Here is a 23171-nt window from a genome sequence, read left to right on the forward strand (position 1 = left end):
AGATAAGATAGGAGGCTGGAACATGTGAATCCTTGAGCTCTCTTCAGCATGAATGTATAAGATTTTGCAATTTATATTTAAAAATCTGCATAATACTTAACACTGTATAAGGAGGGATGATGCTGGACTAGGAAAAGGCATCACACCACTTCATAAAATGTGTGGATTAATGCTGTATTAATTCAAAAAATATTATGGCATCTTTTATCTCAATCTTTCCCTTAATTTTTCTAAAATCTTAACTTGTGACATACTCTTACCTTGCCTTTCTCAATCCATTATCTCAAAAGTGTCTTCCTCCCCTTTAATAAACATTTACAGAATAGTTGTAGATTTATGGAGAAGTTGCAAAGCTAGAACAGAGTTCCTACACACCTAGCACCCAATTTACCTCATTATTAACTTGCTATATTACCATGTACATTGTCACAACTAAGGAACCAACACTGATACATTACTATTAACTACACTCCAAACTTTATTTGGATTTCACTAGTTTTTCCATTATGTCCTTTTTTTTTTTCCTTTTTGGATCCAGGATACCACATTATAGTTAGTTGTCAATGTCTCCTATGACAGTTTCTCAGGCTTTCCTTGTTTTTGATGCTTTTGACGGTTCTGAGGAATACTGGGTCAGGTATTTTACAGAATGTCTCTCAATTTTGATTTGTCTGTGATGTTTTTCTCCGGATTCGACTGAGTTATGAAACTTGGAGAGGAAGACCAAGAGAGGGAAAGCGCCAATCTCATCACATTATGTAAAGGGTACATGCTATCAATAGAACATATTACTGAAGGTACTGACCTTGATCACTTGGCTGGGGTACTGTTTGTCAGGTTTCTCCACTATAAAGTTACTCCCCTTTCCCCACACCCAGCTATCCTCTTTGGAAACAAGTTACTCTGCACAACCCACACTTGAGGGGGGAATTAAGCTCCATCTCCTTGAGGGCAAGTGTCTGCATAAACCATTTATAAATCTTCCATACAGAAGATCTGTCTCTTTCCCATTTATTTATTTATTCAATAATGTATATCAGTATGGACTGATGGCTGTTTACTTTACAATTTGGATTATAATCTTACACTATGTTATTCTGTTGCCCAAATTGTTTCAGCTTTGGCACCTGGACACTCTCAGGTTGGCTCCTGTGTCCCTTTACACAGCCCCATCACTGTGTTTTTTGAGCATTTCCTTCATCCTAAGCTGCTTCAGGCTCATCTTATTCTCTGCCACAGCCCTAGTTCTTTGTTCTGGAAAATGGTATTAGAAAACCAAGATCAAGGCACTCTATTTTCACTGATCTTGGGGTGTCACTGCTCCTACTTCTCTCAGTAGACAGCACTAGGAAATACATGCATACTAACCCATACACATTCTCATTTTGTTTCTACTTACTTAGAGATGAAATAGTCATACAACTTTTTAGTCAAATACTTTTTTAAAAAGTTCACATTTTTATTTTATTCTAAAGCAAAACAGATTCTGAAAATGGTAGAATTCCTTAAAATGTACATACGTAGCCAGGTAAAAACATTTACTGAAAGATTAATTTATATGTTATACTAATAAATAATGAGAGGGTTTTTTTTTTTCATTTAAATATTTCCTAGGGGCACCTGGGTGGCTCAGTTGGTTAAGCAACTGCCTTCGGCTCAGGTCGTGATCCTGGAGTCCCGGGATTGAGTCCCACATCGGGCTCCCTGCTCAGCGGGGGGTCTGCTTCTCCCTCTGACCCTCTTCCCTCTCGTGCTCTCTGTCTCTCATTCTCTCTCTCAAATAAATAAATAAATAAAATCTTTAAAAAATAAATAAATAAATATTTCCTAAAGTTATTATTTCTTTCATGTGACGTCAGAACAAAAAAAATATTTTGCTTTTAGAGGACATAGTTATCATTCATGGAGTATTTTGAAGGGAAAGAAGCATTTATTTTAAGGTGTAATCATAGCATACTTGTTTAAAGGATGTGGGAATCTGAAAATATGCACTTTTTGAGTATCACTGATTTCTTGTGAAAACTTTAGTAAGTCTGATGGCTTAAACAGTGATACTGAACTAATTCTAGTTATTTCCACTCTGCTGAAATGTCAGGAAACCTATGGGGAAGGAGGGCAGTTTCATCATGGATTCTGAGTATGCAGACTTCCTCCACGCAACTTTTCTATTCCCAGGTATATATTAACAGTCACAGTTGTTCAGCAGTATGATTGAGTTTGAAATAAACTTTATAAATATATATAACAACACTCCTGGATTTAAAACTTTATATACTATATGGTGCTCCATATCAAATACATTTATGAACTAGCCCATGATATTGTCCCCTCTAACCACCAAAACAAAATTTATTTTATAATTTAGACATTAGGTACAGCTCTGGTTTTAAGAACCTTGCTGAAATAACCAGGGCTGCCGTCAGTCTATAGAGATTTCTTCATATTGGCTGTCAGCATTTCGAACTACCTGGGATGCTTGAAGAACTGGATCCTGATTTAATGCTGGAGCTGGATAAGGAAGTCCAATCATAAGCCGACTCTGTCCTCTTCAAGGCTTCTTGATAGTTCATGTAGAGCTGTTTCCCGTACTAAACAGAAGGCAGTAAATGATGACAAATGAACATTACTGGGTATGATACAGATGGATGAGGTAAGAAAGGGGGATATTTTCTGTTTACTGATTCATAGTTTGCATTAAAAATAATACCTATAGTACTTCAAAAATTATTTTTAATACCAGTAATTTACCATCAACTCTTATTTATCCTCATTTTAAGAAAGGCAGCAAGAAGTTAACACTTTATTTGTTCATTATCAATATAAAGATTTTTTGTTATTCCTAAAGCAACTTTGATTTTATAGCTATCATAAATTTTATTTTCACTTAATGGGCATAAATATTCCTTCATGTTTAATGCGTAATCCTCTTCAAGGTGTCCTTAAAATTTTTTTCAAAGACTTTTTTTTTTTTAGAGCAGTTTTCGGTTCACAGCAAAACTGAGAGGAAGGTAAAGAAACTCCCCATATGCCCCCTGACACTCTCTGTGCACAATCTCTCTCATTTATCAGTATTCTCCACCAGAGGGTGCATTTGTTTCAATCAATGAACCTACATTAGCACCTAATCATCAAAGTCCACAGTTTACCTTACGTTCACTCTTGGTGTTACACATTCTATGGGTCTGGAGAAATGCATAATGACATGTATTCACCATTATAGTATCACACCAAGTATGAATATTTTCACGGCCCTAAAAATCCTGTGTCCTGCTTATTGGTCCCCCTATTCCCACCCTGAGGTGATTTAATTCTCAAAAAATTTCTTTTGCTTAGGCTAAACTCTGCTGTATAAGCATCATATAATGTGTTCGTCAGAGCCAAAATAAATCACTCTGATGCTACACAAGCTTTTACCAGCAGTATTATTCCATGGATACCAACTGCTAAATGTTTATCCCCTAAGACATTTAAAAAATAAAACTTAGGCCTCAGAAAACACTGACAAAATCATAAACATGAAATGACTAGAATAACTGTCATGACAATCAAAACTACATCTTGAAACACCTCATTATTCTATCAAACCAAAACAGAACACCCTACCTTTGCAATGCGGATACCATTGACCCATTGATGCAGGGTCCTCACATCATCACAACAAAGGTACTTGATGTACTGAGATTTCTTCTGGATCTGTGGGTGCTGCAAGATTAAAGGCAAAGTCCAATTCAGTACCCTGAAGAACTAAAGAAAAACTCTTATCAAAGCTTAAACAGACCCTGACACGTTATAGGTCATCAGAGTTAACAGCCAAAAATAATTTGTACGTCTTATACGGCCATAAGGCCAAATAACATGGCCCATAAGTATTTTTACAAAATAAACTACAAAGCAAGGCCCCTGGGTGGTTCAGTTGGTTTAGCAGCTGACTCTTGATTTTGGCTCAGGTCATGATCTCAACGTTGTGAGATCAAGCCCCTGCTTAGGATTCTCTCTCTCCCTTTCCCTCTGTCCCTCCCCCTGCTCTTTCCCTAATAAATAAATAAATAAAAATAAATTTAAAAAATTAAAAAAAAAATAAACTACAAAGAAACTTGTGTTAAATTTTAGGTCAAGATATGCAAGTTAAAAAATATCTTTACAGCACAGCAAATCCCCAAATACCCCTTCTATATTTCAGAGAAACATAGTCCATCGAGGTTAACAAACTCAACAGAACTCTTCATCTATAAGACTGTGAAAGGGAAGATTTTGATTTCACTTGGAGGCCACTGGAATCAGGAATTCAGAAGACTCCAAACGAGAGGGTGTTTGGTAGAGCTTCTAGTGCTTCTGTGGAGGTGAACCGGTGGGTGGGGTGGGTGAGTGCAGGGCACAGCACCTGGGACATGAGTGGGCGCTCACACCTGGTGCAGTGGTGCCCCCTGTTGTGGACTAAGCACTGCTCTGCACCCCATCTGCCCACAGCACATGCCCTCCAGGGAGTGAGCAGCTTTTCAACTGCATCATCAGATTCAGTTTTCACTTTTCAGCTGCAGTTTGGATGGGAGGTGACTGACTAGACCAGCTATACAATGCAAGTGCTAGAACAGACTTAAGGTATTTTAACTCTACTGGGCCACAACCACTACTTCCCTGGAAAGAAAAACCCTAGATCACACTTGGTTCTGGATGTAATAGTTGTTAGTTATTACTTCTCTTTTCAGTTATTCTGAAAAAAATTTTTTAAATGGCTACATTTTACCTGGGGAAATAGTTAAGATTATGTTAAATTATAAGAGGCTTTAAAGATTCTCTAACCACATTTGTTGTGGAAATCCAGGAGATCAATAAAATAAGCAATTTGGGTAAGTTCTCAATGCTGCAGAAATAGATGACCACCCATATAAGTTATGTATCTGCACTGTTGTAGATCAATCTTGGGGTGCCTGGGTGGCTCAGTTGGTTAAGCATCGGACTCTTGATTTTGGCTCAGGTCATGATCTCAGGGTTGTGAGACTGAGCCCCAAGTCAGGCTCCACACTGGGCATGGAGCCTGCTTAAGATTCTCTCTCTCCCTCTGCCCCTCCGACCCCCCCTGCTCACTCTCGCATATGCTCTCTTTAAAAAAAAAAAAAAAGGTCAATCTCTCTGGTCTACAATGAGAGAAATTTAAATCCATTTATTCTATTCTATACATTGCTATATAGAGCTCAGCTCCTATAATAAAACATTTAATACCAAAACCAATTTAGTTACTAAAGGCTAGAGTGAAAGTTTTAAACAATAAATCATCAACAAAAAGAGGTTGGCAAATGGCATGGATGGAACTAGAGGGTATTATGCTAAGCGAAATAGAGAATGACAAATACCATTTCACGTGGAATGGTGGTGTTTGGTGGATCTCAAGGTTGTGAGATCATATGTGGGATTTTTTTTTTTTTTTAAGATTTTATTTAGGGCGCCTGGGTGGCTCAGTTGGTTAAACGACTGCCTTTGGCTCAGGTCATGATCCTGGAGTCCCGGGATCGAGTTCCGCATCGGGCTCCCTGCTCGGCAGGGAGCCTGCTTCTCCCTCTGACCCTCCCCCCTCTCATGTGCTGTCTCTCTCATTCTCTCTGTCTCAAATAAATAAATAAAATCTTTAAAAAAAAATAAGATTTTATTTATTTATTTGAGAGAGAGAGAGAGCACATGAGAGGGGGAGGGTCAGAGGGAGAAGCCGACTCCCTGCTGAGCAGGGAGCCCAATGTGGGACTCGATCCTGCGACTCCAGGATCATGACCTGAGCTGAAGGCAGTCGCTTAACCAACTGAGCCACCCAGGCGCCCTCATATGTGGAATTTAAGAAACAAAACAGATGAACATGGGGGAAGGGAAGGAAAAATAAAAGATGATAACAGAGAGGGAGGCAAACCCTAAGAGACTCTTAACTATAAGAAACAAACTAAGGGTAGTGGGAGGGAGGATGGGGTAACTGAGTGATGGGCATTAAGGAGGGCACTTGATGTAATGAACACTGGGTGTTATATGCAACTGATGAATCACTAAATTCTACCTCTGAAACTAAAAAAAAAAAAAAAAAAAAAAAAGGAGGTTAGCCAAACAATACTTAACAGTGTTCTCTCCTAATACTATAGGCTCCACAGCCTTCTCTTGGAATATATTCCCTCATCCTTATTAAATCACATTATGATAAACCACCATAGCAATCTTGAAAAAGCAAAGGAGGACAGGTAGAGGAGATATATTTTTCCATAGAATAAGGAAGGGCAATTTTTTTTTTTTTTAAAGATTTTATTTATTTATTTGACAGAGAGAGAGCGAGAGCAGGAACATAAGCAGGGGGAGTGGGAGAGCGAGAAGCAGGCTTCCTGCCGAGTAGGGAGCCCGATGTGGGACTCGATTCCAGGACCCTGGGATCATGACCTGAGCCGAAGGCAGACGCTTAACGACTGAGCCACCCAGGCGCCCAGGAAGGGCAATTTTATCTCATTCATTCATGCAACAGATATTTACTGAGTAAGAACTATTTGCCAGGTCTTTAAGTAGGTGCTGGGATACACTGTGAGCAAAACAGAAGCCCCAGTTCGTGCAGAAAATGGGATGGCTGAGAAAGGGCTTTCGTCAGTATTACCAATTAGGGCTTGAAGAGGGGCGTCACTCAGGCACCACCTACAGGGCAAGGTTTGGACATCTGAACAAGGGGCTACAGGATGGCTCTCAGTCTTTACCACCACTCCCTCTCTTTATGGTGATTCATAAACCATTCTTGACTGATTCCATTTTCTGAGAGCAGGGCTACCCACCACACATGGGTGTTCAACTGTAGCCGTGGCCCTGCCTAAGTGTGTTCTACTTATTCTATACCCTAAGGGAGTGTTTTTATCAACACAACATCAGAGAAAATCAAAGGGAAACAATCCTCTTATCCTTTTCTCCTCATTTCTCTAACCTGGGAATCCAAATACCACCACAAAGAATACTATGATATGACTTTTTTTATAAAAACATTTTATTTACTTATTTAGGGAGAGAGAGAGAGAGCATGCATGCATGCAAGCAGGGGTGGGGCAGAGGGAGAGGGAGACAGAAGAGAATTCCAAGCAGACTGTGCTGAGCAGAGCCTGACAGGGGGCTCAATCTCATGACCTTGAGATTATGACCTAAGCTGAAATCTAGAGTTGGACACTTAACCAACTGAGCCACCCAGATGCCCCTATGATATGCTTAATATTTGCAGGTCACTTGCTAGGTTAAGGTTCATTTTAGGACCCCATAACTTGTCTTTTTCAACCTCCCACAAAATAAAGGCATTCCTTCCTATAGCCTTCATTATGGTCACCCAGGCTCTGCACCAATTCCTCAGGCAGTTCCTTATTCCATCAATATATTCTTTCTTTCTTTTTTTTTTTTTTTTAAGATTTTATTTATTTATTTGACAGAGAGAGAGATAGCGAAAGCAGGAACACAAGCAGGGGGAGTGGGAGAGGGAGAAGCAGGCTTCCCGCCGAGCAGAGAGCCTGATGTGGGACTCGATCCCAGGACCCTGGGATCATGACCTGAGCCGAAGGCAGACGCTTAACGACTGAGCCACCCAGGCACCCTCAATATATTATTTCATTAAAAATGACATTTATTGGGAGGCCTGGCTGGCTCAGTCAGTAGAGGATGCGACTCTTGATCTTGGAGTTGTGAGTTCGAGCCCTACACTGGGTGTAGAGATTACTTTAAAAAAAAAGTGGCATTTATTGAGCACTTAGTATATACCAGGCATTATACTAAATATGTCACATATATTAATTAGCTCATTCCCCCCTCAGGAAAACCCAGTAAGTTACATACTACTATCTTCATCAAATGAAGAGAAACTGAGGCACAGAGGGGTTAAGACAGCACTCTAAGTTGCTCACATATCCATGTTTATTAGTGAAAGAACCAGGATTTGAAACCATGCCACCTCATTCCAAGGCCTGTGCTCTTAATTATGTCCTACTTCTGTCTTATTAGTAGTGAAAGCTGCTTCTTTCAAATGTGCTGCCTCTCTCCTCTTTTCCCCACAATATCACACAAGAGGGGCACTTGGGTGGCTCCGTGGGTTAAGTATCTGCCTTTGGTTCAGGTCATGATCCCAGGGTCCTGGGATAGAGCCCAAGTCAAGTCGGGCTCCTTGCTCAGTGGGGCCCCCTTCCCCCAACTTGTATTCTCTCAAATAAATAAAATCTTTAAAAAAATTTTAAAAATCACACAAGAGCTAAGAGCAAGTACGAAGGAGACATTCTTTGCCAAAAATCAGAAGCTTAACATTTAGATTCTTAAAGATTCCAAAGAGAATATATAATCAAATTGTTCCCCTTAACAAATTAACAGCTATTAAGGAAGAAAGGTCATTATTTCATTTTTAAAATGATGTGGATTTGGAAAGTCTACATTCTCTGATAAAAGATAAAAAACTTGAGAATTAAAAAAAATTTAAGAATGCAGTAAGAAATTCCAGATTACTACTGTACTATCAGGTTATTTTTTTCTGTTTATGCCAAAAATTAGATTGAGACAGACAATTCTTAAAACTCTATAACTAAAAGTGATGCTCTAAAATCACAGTCCAAGTGCCAAAGGAAAACCACTGAATATATACTACCCACTTATTGCTTTGGGAACTCAAATAGGCTTGAAAATTAATTCTCTCACTAACATGCAAGAACTTAAAAAACAAAGTATGTAGCACTCCATCCTGTTACTTCTACCATTATTACATATAACATCTTTCTTTTAATAACAGTGTTTGAAAAGTTCATGTTCATATTCTACCTCTAATCTCTAACCATTTTTTCCTTCTTACCTAACATACTGAAATAAATTACTTTGCCTCATTTCTTTTAGGAATGAAAAATTAGACATGGCTAAGGTGAGCTGTATTCCAACAATTACTGTGGTGTATGTATTTTAAAAACACAGGTTTCCTTTTAGAAACTTATATATGTGCATACACATATGTCCAACAAGCACATACCTCTTTCAGATAATAGATAACATATATCTATTTATTCCCTCATTGTCATATTTCATGAATAAGCTCTTGCCATCATTTTTATTACTACCTTTAAAAAAAACTAATTACTAAACTGTGCTTTATTCCTCCCTACAAATATATTTCCTGTATCCTGCATTTTACTGGAAGAACTCAGACTCAAATTGTTACAGCCCAAGCCTGATAAATAGGGTTAAACCCTATAAATATTTATATTTGCATAGATCTTGTGTGGCAGCATTTTTTGGTTTGTTAGAACTCATATGCACAAGAATAAAAATACTTACATAGGCAAAATCTAGTAGAGACCTTTCAGGAAAAAAAATACCAATAGTTGTGTGGCATCAGGAACACTGATCCCTCTAAACCTCAGTCTCCAGATCTGAAAAATGGGGACTCTGGAACGGATCCGTGACACGAGTGCACAGTGCTTCTAGTGCACTGTCTGCCACTCTAGAGGCCTTCGGTCAATGATAGCCATTATTTTTACTACTATTTGTGCCTAGTGGTGTGGTTTATTTCAATACCTTGACTATTTCTAAATATAAATAAGTAGGCAATATGAACATATGAATTTAGCTTAACCTACTTTACTAAAAGCAAATATGAAATACCTAATTATATAAACCAACAAAAACCCCTTGGAACAAAAATATTCTTAACCTAAGAATTCTATGAGTTGCAAAAGGGATTAAAATAATAGTCAGTGGTCATAATTAATTTTGGCTGTAACACATACTGCTGGTTGCCTTCCCCACAACTATCCCCTCTTCCCTACTTCTTTTCTTAAAGAGCCCCAATTTTGTTTGGATGTCTGTCTACCCGTCATGTCAGGGTGTGAATTCTAACTAGGCTAAGCCAAAAACACTGGAATAAACTTAACCAAGGAGGTGAAAGACCATACTCCAAAAACTATAGAATACTGATGAAAGAAATGGAGGTTAACTCAAGGAAATGGAAAGACATTCCCGGCTCATAGATTGGGAGAACAGATATTAAAATGCTCTTACTACCCAAAGCAATCTACAGCTTTAATGAAATCCCTATCAAAATACTAATAGCATTTTTCACACAACTAGAATAAATACTAAAATTTGTGTGAAACCAAAAAAGATCCCAAATAGCCAAAGCAGTCTTGAAAAAGAACAAAGCTGGAGGTATCATAATCCCAGATTTGAAGATACACTACAAAGCTGTAACCATCAAAACAGTATGGTACTGGCACGAAAAAAGACACACAGATCACTGGAACAGAATGGAGAGCTCAGAAATAAACCCATGCTTATATGGCCAATTAATCTATGCCAAAAAAGGCAAGAATATACAATGGGGAAAAGATGGTCTCTTCAACAAATGATGCTTGCTGGGAAAACTGGATAGCTACATGTAAAAGAATGAAACTGGGCCACTTTCTTACACTATCCACAAAAATAAACTCAAAATGGATTAAAGACCTAAATGTGAGACTTAAAACCATAAAACTCCTAAAAAGAAAATACAGGCAATAACCTCTTGGACATCGACTCTACAACATATTTTTGAATTATGTCTCTCTCCTCAGGCAAGGACGAATAAAAGAAAAAATAACTATTGGGACTACATCAATATAAAAAGCTTTTGCACAGCAAAGGAAATCGTCAGCAAAACAAAAAGGCAACCTACTGAATGGGAGAAGATATTTGCCAGCGATGTGTCCAATAAGGGGTTAATATAAAGAACTTTACAACTCAATCCCCCAAAAATAATGTGATCAAAAAATGAGCAGAGGATCTGAACAGAATTTTTCCAAAGAAGACATACAGATGGCCAACAGACAGATGAGAAGATGCTCAACATCACTGGTCATCAGGGAAATGCAAATTAAAACCACAATGAGATATTACTTTACACTTGTCAGAATGGCTAAAATGAAAAACAAAAGAAATAACTAGTGTGGGCGAGGACATAGAGAAAAAGGAACCCTTGTGCACTGCTGGGAGGAATGCAAGCTGGTGCAGCCACTGTGTTAAACAGTATGGAAGTTCCCCCCCACCACAAATTAAAAATTACCATATGATTCAGTAATTCCACTACTGGGTATTTACCCAAAGAAAACAAAAACACTAATTCAAAAAGTTATATGCACACTTATGTTTACTGCAGTATTTACAATAGCCAAATTATGGAAACAACCCAAATGTCCATTGATAGATGAATGGATAAAGAAGATATATATATACACACACCCACCCACTCCCCCTACACCCCCCCACACACAATAGAGTATTACTCAGCCATTAAAAAAAAGGTGGGGGGGAATCTCGCCATTTGCAACAACAGATTGACCTAGAGTATATAATTCTAAGTGAAATAAGTCAGTAAGAGAAAGACAAATATCGTATGATTTCACTCATCTGTGAAATTTAAGAAACAAAGCAAATGAATGAAGGAAAAAAAGACAAAAAACTAGACTCAAATACAAAGAACTGGTGACTAGCGGGGACAGGGTGGGGGGGGTGCGTGAAATAAAAGAGATGAAGGGCACACATTTATCTTGATGAGCAATGTATGAATTGTATGAATCATTACATTATACACCTGAAACTACTATAACACTATGTTAATTATGCTTCAATTTAAAAAATAATTTAAAAAAAAGTGGACATGTACTCAGGCCAATGACTCTCAAGAGGAGGACTCAGGAGGTAGCTCCCAGGAAATATTTCCTCCCACTTGAGAGAGACAAGTACAGCGAGAAATAGTCCCTCCTCTTCTGCTGGAAAGAGACAAATATACAGAGAAATAGCCATCTTCTTCTGCTGGATTTTGCTAGACCCATTGCATGGATCCATCATCCGTGTGATGCCTACAACTGCAGTGGGTCATCTGTAACTGTGAGGTGAGCCAGCCTGAGGATAAGCTGATATGCAGAAGATGGAAGAGGGAAAGAAGGAAAGAACTTGGGTTCTTACTGACAACCCTGAACCACTGAAATAACCAACTCTTGCTGTCTTCATGTTATGAGGATCCCCGCCAAATAACTTTGATATATATGGATTATGTCTACTGATATTTACCATCTAAGAAGATTAGAACTAAGAAAAATTTAAAATATGAGAACATACAAGTATTTGTTCCACTACGCAAGAGAGCAAAGATATCATCATATCATGTAATCTCTTAGAAAACTCCATTATACGTTTATGAGAGAATGAGAGTGTAAGAGGCAAGTAACATCTCAGCATTACTGGAATAATAATTTTGACTCACAGACCCCTTGACAGAGTTTCAGGGACTCCCAGGGGAGCTTGGACTTCATTTTCAAAACTGCCAGATTAAGCTACTTCGTAATGACTTTTGGAAAATTATTTGCTGCTGTAACCTAAAGGATATAGTGGTATTCTCCAAAAAAGGATTATTTAATAAAGAGGCAGCATTACAATGGTATTTTTATTTTTATCAAAGCAATCAAAAACTCCACCCCAAAACCCCAAACCCAACTGATAACTCTCAGAGAAAAGCAAAGTCAAACAATGATATAAACATATAGACCTAAGTAGTTACCAAGAGGTGACTAAAATAGAGCCAATGAGAAAAACTTAATCATCTCCATAATTATCTTTTTTTTTTTTTTCCTTTAAGATTTAATTTATTTGACAGAGAGACACAGCGAGAGAGGGAACACAAGCAGGGGGGGTGGGAGAGGGAGAAGCAGGCTTCCCGCCAAGCAGGGAGCCCGATGCAGGGCTTGATCCCAGGACCCTGGGGCCATGACCTGAGCCGAAGGCAGATGCTTAACAACTGAGCCACCCAGGTGCCCCCTCCATAATTATCTTGAATTTTAAAACATTGTCTTTATCAGTAGCATCAATTTAATTAGGGCTATTTAGCTAGAGGTCAGCTGTGGTGTAAGCACATACTTCTTTTCCTTACCATTCTTCACCATTCCTTTAAAAGCCTATAGAAAAAGCAAAAACAGTATACTTGATAGAGATACAAACTGTTCTAAAATGTCCAATAACTCACTCTATGTCTAACATCAATTAAAATTCCTAAAAAGGGAATGTGTTTACCTTTAGCACCAGACAATAATCTGTAGGTGCTTTGTATTTGTTCCGGTAGTCCTGTCCATAATAAACATTGACATGATCCAGTTGGAGAAAGCATACCAGTTCCCTAGAGACCTAAGATAAAACACCAAAAAGACTGAATTAACAATAATGTATAAACAAGCAAATATCATACCTGGTCATAGTTTCTAGTTGAGAATAAAAACTTTACCAAGTGGAAACCAATCTATTTTGCAGATGACAAGACAGTGAGATTCTCTATTACTGTTCCTTCTTTAACCCAGGATACAACAAAAAAGCAGTCCATTTCACTTACTGTCTGCCGTTCACAATGAACACAGACTTGCTTGGAAAGGGTGGCATTTTAAGAAGACTTTAAATATAATACAGCATATTAAATACAATATAGTATATAGTAGAGTGCTGGAAAAAAACAAGAAAATATCATGTAGTTCGGTGCTCATAATGCATATCTCAAGTACAATGATTCTCAAGTCAGGGTTTCCTCACCTTAAATAGAGGAAACAAAATATGCCTCTCGGGAGGGTGGTAAAGCCTGGATGAGAGGATGCTGTAAGGAGTTTAAAATAGTGCGGGCCCTCAGCAGGAGCATATTATCCAAGAAAGGCTGAAATACCTATAATCCCAGAAAGCTATTCTCCCCAAACAATAACAAGCAAAAACTACTGACAGAAGTTCTGAAAATAAATAAAAGTATGACTTCAAATGTGGGAAGAGAACTGAAATGGGCCCAATGAATGACCAGAGAGTGAACATGTCCAGGTTTCTTCTTCTTTATAATAGATCAATAAACAAAGCAAAGCAATATTCTGTGTGTCCTACAACAGCTGAAACAAGGGACACCTGGGTGGCTCAGTTGGTTAAGCATCTGCCTTCGGCTCAGGTCATGATCCCAGGGTCCTGGGATCGAGTCCTACATAGGGCTCCTTGGTCAGTGGGGAGCCTGCTTCTCCCTCTGCCTGCCGCTCCCCCTGCTTGTGCTCTTTCTCTCTTACTCTATGACAAATAAATAAAATCTTTAAAAAACAAAAAAAGAGTTGAAACAAATCAGAGCCTGGATTCATCTTGTCAGCATACTTACTACAAATTAACTGTCATAATGAGGAAGCTCAAAAGTCAGCAGAGGGGACACACCTTTGCTTTTCCTTTAGGGACATAGTAGATACCAGATGCTCGCAAGAGAAAATAACGCTTTTTCCATGACTTTTTGCCATCATCTTTCAACCACAGGACTCCTTCAATTTCTGGTACAGTTACAGAACTTCCACAAAAACATTCCTAAAATAAGAAGATGATTTGGAAAGACATGTGATCTTTGGATTCTCAGAACAAAATTGTGTTAACTCCTGTGAAGTTCATACTATAATTAAACCAAATGGCTTTGGTATTAAGGCCACATTGCTAATATTACCTAAATTAGAACTTTGTATTCTAAACATATAGATTCATTTTGAAACTACTATGGCAATCCCTATGAACTTTTACCTAACATTGTTTTGAAGAATCTAAATTGAATTGTCAACTGAGCTGCATACAAGAGGAGTTAAATGCATCTGTACAGCATAGTAACACTAAATTTAGTAAAAGTGTCAGTTAACGTAAGCATTAGACTTTATTTTTCTCCAAATTAACAACATATTTAGATTAACTATCAAACCAAATTTGTTTTAAAAAGCAACATGCTAAGTGAATAAACACAATTTAAAAACTGTATCAATTTATATGATTCTAACACAAAGAGGACATTTATTTTTTAAATATTTAAAACTAGGTTGAAAGGAATGTAAACAAACTCAAAATTATGAATTCTAATGTCTGTACTTAGATAAAAATGTAATTAAAAAATCAATCATGTATTTGGTAAAAGAAAAATAGAAATCCTCACTAAATATTAACATAGGACATTTTGAGCCTAAATTAACTTCTCTCTTCCCAAAGTACAGAGAAACCACGAATTATAAAGAGGATTTTTAATTGTAGCTATTATCACTATGAAAAGCTGAGTGCTGATCTTCATCTTCCTAGCTGCCTTATTGCTAAGAATTTATTCTGGTTTTCAAACATACTAAATTCTTTGATTTTAGTTCTCTAAAATCAGCAAAGGCTAAAAAGCTAAAAACTGAATTATGTTTGAATTTGTTTTATTAAAAATAAGGGGATGTGTGTGTGTATAAAATGATCATTATGATTTTTTTAATTGAGTTAAAGCTAAGGCTTGAAATATTTTGTAAATAACTAGTATATTCAAATTTCTCTCTAGGTGAGCAGATAAAGCACCAAAATCATGTCCTTCATTGAGCAGCCTTTTTCCCCACTTGTCTGCTCCTAACAGCTCATGACTCCTTTTAGTCCACTAATATATTACTTGGCAAAATAACAGTTTTTAAGAGGTTCTTCAGTGGCCTAACATTCACACAGCTGAACTCTCCCCCTCAGGCTATGGAGGAATATAGGCTTCTCTAGTTACAAGTGTAATTATGAATATAAAGCATTGACATACTTGACTTTAAAAAAGGTGCTTAATATTTTAATATTGTAATGTGCAGGAAAAAAATGGGGGCGGGGGGAGTGAAGAGTCATACCTCCAATAGCACTTCTTTGTTTCTATCTGCCATCTCGGCAGTTTCCTTTTTCCCCAGAAGATAATTCTGGAAAAATAAATAAAGTTAAAGATAAAACCACCCTATTATTCCCTTGGCACAGGTGCATATATGATTTCTTCTAGAGATACAGCAACTGTGTCTGCCTGTATAGAATGACAGGAATACTGCGTTGAACATTAACTTGTGCCTGAGCATCACTGCTAAAATGCTTAATGCTGGCCTTCTCCTTACTTTAACCATTATCTGGAAATATTCCATAAACTGCCCTCCCCCAAATCCTGGGATGATACCACATCCAACAGCTGACAAATGTTATGTACAGCTAATGAAAGGACCTGAAAGGTTTACAAATTAAGTACAATGAGTAAGGTAAATTTCCTTAAAATATGCTAAGCTTAACTGACCCAGATGCAGAAAATTTATGTTCTGGCTTTGAAAGAAATCCCCAATTCTCTGAGACTATCATAATATCACTTGCTTGCCTCAACTAAAATCCGAATTCTATTAGCCTTATAAAAAACTTCTTTGTAATCACCTATAAAAAAATCCACTGGTATTCCCAAATGTGTATTATTCACTAAAAGTATCCAGTAAAGATGTGTCATGATTAAGCTGTCTGAAGGATATTTAATACTTTTAACACTGCTACTATTTTTCATTACTACTTTTTCTCTCACTTACTGATTTTTATAAAATATTTGTATATTATAAATTATTAACTCAAACATTATTCTGGAATAAACAAAGATGCCAAATAAATAAAGGTAAATATATTAAAAGTGGAACCACTTATAATCAAGGTTATTGAAATTTAAAAAAAAAAAATTTAAGTGCCAACTGGATAAATGGAGAAAGTAGAGAACTTAAATATGTAAGTACTTTTCTTTGATGGATGAGAAGCTCACCAAGTAAACAGCTGTGTTGAACAGCTCTGGATTACAAAAAAGCAGAAACCTGGTAACTCCCTGGAGTTACTTCTGCTGCCCTAAGGGCTCACTCCATCTGGCTCTGGGTGACTGGTAATCTCTTTGAAGCCTGACACTTGGGCCCCAGAGGACTTTCCACCTCAGTGGAAGTAGTAAATGGAAGCAGTTACTACTCCCATAGTAAATGCTCCCATGGGGTTTTGCAATCACAATGCTCCAACCAGGTGGTTGCCAGTTTTTTAGCTCTATTAACTTAAAAGTAATAGAATATTATAAGATGAACATTTAGAAATCATGATCTCTAAGATATTTGGCCTCACCTGTGGGTTTTTGAAAAGTGCATATTTTTCTATACGTTCCATAAATACAAGCTTGTTTTGGCTATCTCTTGTCCAATTAAGAAGATTTTCAACCAAGTTTTCATGGTCTTCAAAGATTCTCTCTGTCCCAAGATAAAATATCAGTACTTTGTTAGTATTCATCAGAACTGCATCAAAGACATGAAACCTTGTGAAGTAATTCCAAGCAAAACCACAGAATTTTACTTGACATTATAGCTCTTGGCCCTTAGAAATGATCTAGTCTTCCCTCTATTTTCAAATAAGGAAACATGCCCACTGTGTTAACTGACTTCAGCAAAGTCACACAACTGCTATATGGAAGAATCAGGACTAAAATCTAGGTCTTCTGTTAGGTTTTCCTCAGCCTTCAGCCTTCTCCCATCCACCCTTGAAAAAACAAAAACCAGGGGTGCCTGGGTGGCTCAGCCAGTTAAGCATCTGCCTGAATATTCAGCTCAGGTCATGGTCTCAGCTCCTGGGATCGAGCCCCTCCCTCCAGCTCCCTGCTCAGTGGAGAGTCTGCTGCTTCTCCCTCTCCCCCAGCTCATGCTCTCTAAAATTAAAAAAAAAAAAAAAAAAAAAAGACACTGTAGCCAATTACATAAAAGGTAGTAGAGAAATATTATATATATGGGTCTTTAACCTACAGCCATGGACATATTCCAAAAATTAGTATCCAAACATTTTCTGTATATCATGATTCCACATCTATGAACTCAAACCTTTCTAATTCTCTAAGAATAGTTATGAGTATTATTAGAATACATTTTATACATGTTAATAAACTAATAACTTATGTTTTAGTTTTGGGAGCTATGTTTGTACATTCTGACACAAAAGGGTTATCAAATTTTTATTTCTCTGGAAACCACTGTGAAATATTTAAATAGGTACTAAGGGCAATGCAAATACTTTTTAAATTAAAATATAAAGTTGAAATTGATTACTGATTCAATAATACCTAATAAAATAACAATTGCCAGGTTGCTATAATCACACAATATTATAAAAAGAAAACTTTTTTAAGAGTCAATGATGGCATTAAAAATGAGGAATTTTTAAAATTAGAAAACACCACACTGGGACGCCTGGGTGGCTCAGTTGGTTAAGCCACTGCCTTCGGCTCAGGTCATGATCCTAGAGTCCTGGGATCAAGTCCCGCGTCGGGCTCCCTGCTCAGCAGGGAGTCTGCTTCTCCCTCTGACCCTCCCCCCCTCTCATGCTCTCTCTCTCTCAAATAAAAAAAAAAAAAAAGAAAACACCACACTAAACTATAAATCATAGGAAATTAAGATTTAGTACATCTAGCTAAAAATAAAAAAGATAGGCTTTGTGTTTTCCCTAAAAGTCAAATGCTGGTATAAGAAATTCAGAACAAATGTGAATAAATAGAATGGTCTTAGTAAATGTGTCGAAAAAGTATTTTGTTACTTTAAAAAAAAAAACTGTTTTAGCCATAAGACGATCTGAAGTGAACTGGAAATGATCTTGTATCCAAAGAAATCTCAAAATACTTGGAGGAAAAAAAAGACAACGTAAAAAGCTAAGGCTATATACAGGAAAAAAAAGATGACTCAAGGTGCTTTAGTTAACATGAAAACTGTTAGGATTGCATAGAAATTAAAAAGTAAATAAAGCAATTAGATTACTAACCCATTTGTAATTCAGAGATGGTTTCTACCAGCGACCAGTCTAAACTATAACCGCAGTGGGATTTGTCCATTAGGTTATCCAGCACTTGTCTCACTGTCTGCCTCTCATCCACCATCATTGTTTTAGAACTATCGTCAGACATGTGGACTCTAATCACCAACTATAACAGGTAAAAAGGAAATTAAATACAAACCAAAAACTAGGCATTCTAGAAATTTCTTCCAATATCAAGTCATCTTCTGAGTAATGTTGTTCTTAGTTAAATATAAAACACAAAAAATGACTTTATTATGCAAGAAGGATATTCTAAAATTAGGTATCAAATAACCTACCTAAACAAATTGAAAGCATTTTTAAAATTATAATAACAGGTAAGATTATAATAAGACTGTTTTGTTTTACTTTTTTAGGAAAATTTAAAACAAAGTTACTTCTTTATAATAACATTTTATCTACAAAAAACATATACGAAAAATATATTAGGAAGAAATATCCCTCTACCTCTCTGTATCTTTAAGGTATGTTATATAAACAAGGCAATTCTTTATAAATCTGATAGAAAAAAACTGATAAAAAAAATCCCAAACAAGGAAAAAGCCCAAATATCACCTTTTTCACTTGTGCCTCTTTAATTTTCTCCAGGGCAACTCTGATCTTCTCAGCTTTCAATTTTGCTGCCTGTTCTTCCTGTGAACACAAAGCACTGCAGATAAACTAATGCTAAAATAATGAGAATTTTTGAAAACTCTTTTTATCTTAAGGATGTTGCCAGTATTGAATTTCAGTAAGAACATAACTTCACATACTTACATAGAGCACATTTAAAAAAATAACCCTGTTCACAAAGTGAGAACAGACATAGTACACAAAGGAACATTTTTAAGATGCAGATTTGAAGATCTCTTATATTAAGAGACCAGATTCCATCTTCTAGAGAAAAAGAAATCTGTGATATAGCAAATTAATGAGTTTGATTCTGTCAATCTGAAGCAGATGAATTTCAGACAGAAGAAACAGGAGTGTATATCCCGTTTGCCATACCTGCACAGTCCCTTGACTCTGAATTTATACCCGCCTCTGAAGTATGAGCATTCTTTTGCATACTAATGTTTTGTTCTGTTATACTGAAAATGTATCATCACCATAAAACAGCAAAAAACAGTATCAATTTATTTCTTTGCAACCACATAAAAATCCTTAAAAAAAAATATAGGTATGTTCTCATCAATATACCAATGCAAACAAAGGAGGATGCATTATACTCTAGGTTTCATTCTGTTTTGAAAAGTACACAATATAATCAATGTCTCATGTTAGTAAACTCAAATTTGTTTCTATTAATTCACTGATGAAATTTTTAAAATGCTAAATATAATTTTCCAAATATTTAATTTCTAGTGACTTCTTTATAAAATTTAGATTATAAGTAGTAATAAAATTATCAAGAACTATAATTATAGTCATACCATTTATTTTTTCCTAAAATAACACAGAGTATTGTAATACCGGTACTTACTTGTACTTTCCAGCAATAGGCCATTGTACGCTGTAGCCTTAATCTCCAGTTGAAAAAAACTCATGTAAGTAAATCTTCGCCTTTTATGAAGGATTACTTTCTAACTCTAAGCTTTTGATTACTCTGGAAAATATCTAAGGAAAATACACACTGCCATCTTATATATTCCTATATTTAATATAAGACTTAAAACAAAGACCTAGTTATATCAGCCAATTTTATTTGCTCTGGATTATGATTAAAAACCATCCATTTCATACTCTAGGCTATCTTCCCTCATTGCAAGCTTAGTAGTTACTACTCCGGAGAACAGAGAAAACAGTAGTTAGAGAAGACAGTGGGCTTGTTTGCCAGAAATCGGATCCTTTTCAATGAAAGGAGCCAGTGAATTAACATAATAACCAAGGTGTGGAAATACTATCTGTAAACCCAATTAGAGAACAAAGAACTTTATTTTAACAATGGAGGGGGTAAGATAAGACTTGATTCTTAGTCTATTACAGATATAGTCATTTGATTAAAAGATCAAATCATTGTATCCCTGCCTTTATGCAAATAAACAACGTAATTATAAAATATGTTGCCTGTGTATTTTAATAAGTTATTTTTTTCTTTTTAATGCAGGCTATACAATGAGAAAACTACACTACTGTCATTAAAACTCTCAGTTTCTGGAATAATGTGTCTTAGATAAACAAATCATTGTTAGTTAAATTACCAAACCCTGTGTTTCTGATGAGTATAGCACAAACTCTAGAAAGGAATTTTGAATACTACCATTTCCCAGTGGTTTCATGAAACCAGCTGACAGGTTTTTTTTGGAAGAGAAAGAGCGAAGCAGGAGATTTATGAATGTTTTCTCAATGGGATAATGATCTTCTGTTTCTCATGGCTCATTTGCCACATCTTTGTATTAGTATGAATGACTGTTACAGAGAGGAAAAATTTACCAAGGCATATTTTCAAGTTTTACTTCATGTCTCTGAAAAGCAAATTTAAATCTCAAAGTCTGATAAGGAAAGACTGATACATAAAATCAATGCTTTGTGTATTTGGAATATAAACATGGACTTCTAAAAGGCCAAGTTCTTTTATAACATAATTTTTCTGCAGAAGTTAAAAAAAAACTCAAGAAAATGAACAATCCAATAAAAAAAGGGTGTTCTAAAAGACATGAACAGACAACTCAGCAAAGAAGATACACAGGTAGCAAATAAGCCCATGAAAAGATGCTCAATATCATATGTCTTTAGGGAACACCAAATTAAAACGAGATTATCACTATATATCCTATTAAAATGGCCAAAATCCAAAACACTGAAAACATCAAATGGTGGTGAAGTAGAGGATCAACAAGAACTCACATACATTGCTGGTGGGAACGCAAAATGGTAGAGCCACTTTGGAAGATAGTTTGGCCGTTTCTTATAAAACTAAACGTGCTCTTACAATATGATCCAGTAATGCTCCTTAGTACCTATCCAAATGAGGTGAAAACTTACCTCCATCCAAAAATCTGCACACAGGTGCTTCTAGCAGCATTATTTATTTATTTATTTATATTTTTATTAGCAGCTTTATAACTGCTAAAACTTAGAAGCAACCCAGATAGCCTTCAGTAGGTGAATGGGTAAACTGTGCTACATCCAGCCAATGGAATATTACTCAATGCTACAAAGAAATGATCAAGCCATGGAAAGACATTGAGGAAACTTAAATGCATATTACTAAGTGAATGAAGCCAATCTGAAAAGGCTGCATACTATATGATCCCAACAATATGACATTCTGAAAAAGGCAAAACTATGGAGAAGGTAAAAAGATTAGTGGTTGTTAGGGGTTGGGGAGAAGGAGGGATGAATAGATGGAACACAGCACTTTTGTAAGAGTGAAGCTATTCTGTATGATACTACAATGGTAGATACATGTCCTTAACACATTTGTTGAAATCCACGGGATGTACAACATGAAGAGGGAACTCTAATGTAAACTATGGACTCGGGGTGATAATGATGTGTCAACAAAGTTCATCAGTTGTATCAAATGAACCACTCTGGTGGGGGATATTGATTATAGGGAGGCTATACATGTGTGGGGGCAGGTAGTATAAGGGAAATCTTTGTACCTTCCCCTCAAATTTACTGTGAATCTAAAACTGCTCTAAAAAAATAAAGTTTATTGTTAAAAAAGAATATACAAATTTAAATATTACATTCTGATATTGGTTATAAATATAAAAATAGTATTTTCATACTCCCATTTTAGTGTAATCTTATTTGCCAAATACAACAGAACACAACCAGCGCTATCTTTTGAAGGACTGATATAAAAGGCATTTAATTGTAAGATTAGTTTAAACTAAGTTTCTGTTCTACAGGCTAACAGGAAAAATATTGACACGGTGAAAGAAAGGATAAAAGAAACGAGATTCAGTGCAACCATTTAACATACGTTAAACAAATTAGATTTCCTAGCCATCAATAAGAAACCATCTTTTTGTAAAGCACCTAGGTGGGGCTATTTTAACATCCAAATTTAGCTCTTCCATTTGCTCAAAATACTACTCTTTAATAACTACATAAATTGATCTGTTTTAAAAGTGTATAAAATTCAAATTTAGGAGCTCTGTGCTTAATTTCAACCTAGGCCAATTTTGGTTTATTCTTCTCCAGTTTATTAACAAGGATGATCCTTGCTAGAAGCTTTCTGAAGAAACAACTGATCAAGATACCTCTTACTTTTAGAGTCTGAATATCATCACTGGAGCAAAACTGAAAATAAAAATAGTTATATCAAACTGCAAGATTCATAGTATTTTAGGCTTCCATAACCTCTTCCTCAGAAAGTTTGATTTTCACCTACATTACCATGGTATATTCATATCTTTACTTTTAACCATTACAACCTAGGGGGAGGAAGAAATTGTTTTAAGCTCATAAAGTATGCAATATAGGAAAGATCAATAAATCTTTGCTGATGTGATTAGACTATACAGGAAGAAGACATCTCTTAGTTTACTTGTAAAGGCAATGTAAATCTATGTTCAATGTCT

General features: G+C 36.3%; 2 protein-coding genes across 6 annotated transcripts in view; one reads left to right on the plus strand and one right to left on the minus strand.

Moving 5' to 3' along the window:
• Positions 1-23171, plus strand: part of ABI2 (abl interactor 2) — a 169210-nt gene that overhangs the window by 136491 nt on the left and 9548 nt on the right. The window lies entirely within an intron of this gene.
• Positions 1-23171, minus strand: part of RAPH1 (Ras association (RalGDS/AF-6) and pleckstrin homology domains 1) — a 93707-nt gene that overhangs the window by 12405 nt on the left and 58131 nt on the right. The window contains 8 exon segments of the mRNA XM_045868159.3: positions 2468-2588; positions 3604-3702; positions 13063-13173; positions 14215-14358; positions 15663-15728; positions 16930-17051; positions 18604-18763; positions 19213-19290. Coding sequence (XP_045724115.1) covers positions 2468-2588; positions 3604-3702; positions 13063-13173; positions 14215-14358; positions 15663-15728; positions 16930-17051; positions 18604-18763; positions 19213-19290 — 901 coding nt within the window.

This window comes from Mirounga angustirostris, unplaced genomic scaffold, assembly GCF_029215605.1.
Source record: "Mirounga angustirostris isolate CCGP_5_RB_7025 unplaced genomic scaffold, mMirAng1.0.hap1 SCAF_3, whole genome shotgun sequence".
Lineage (NCBI taxonomy): Eukaryota > Metazoa > Chordata > Mammalia > Carnivora > Phocidae > Mirounga > Mirounga angustirostris.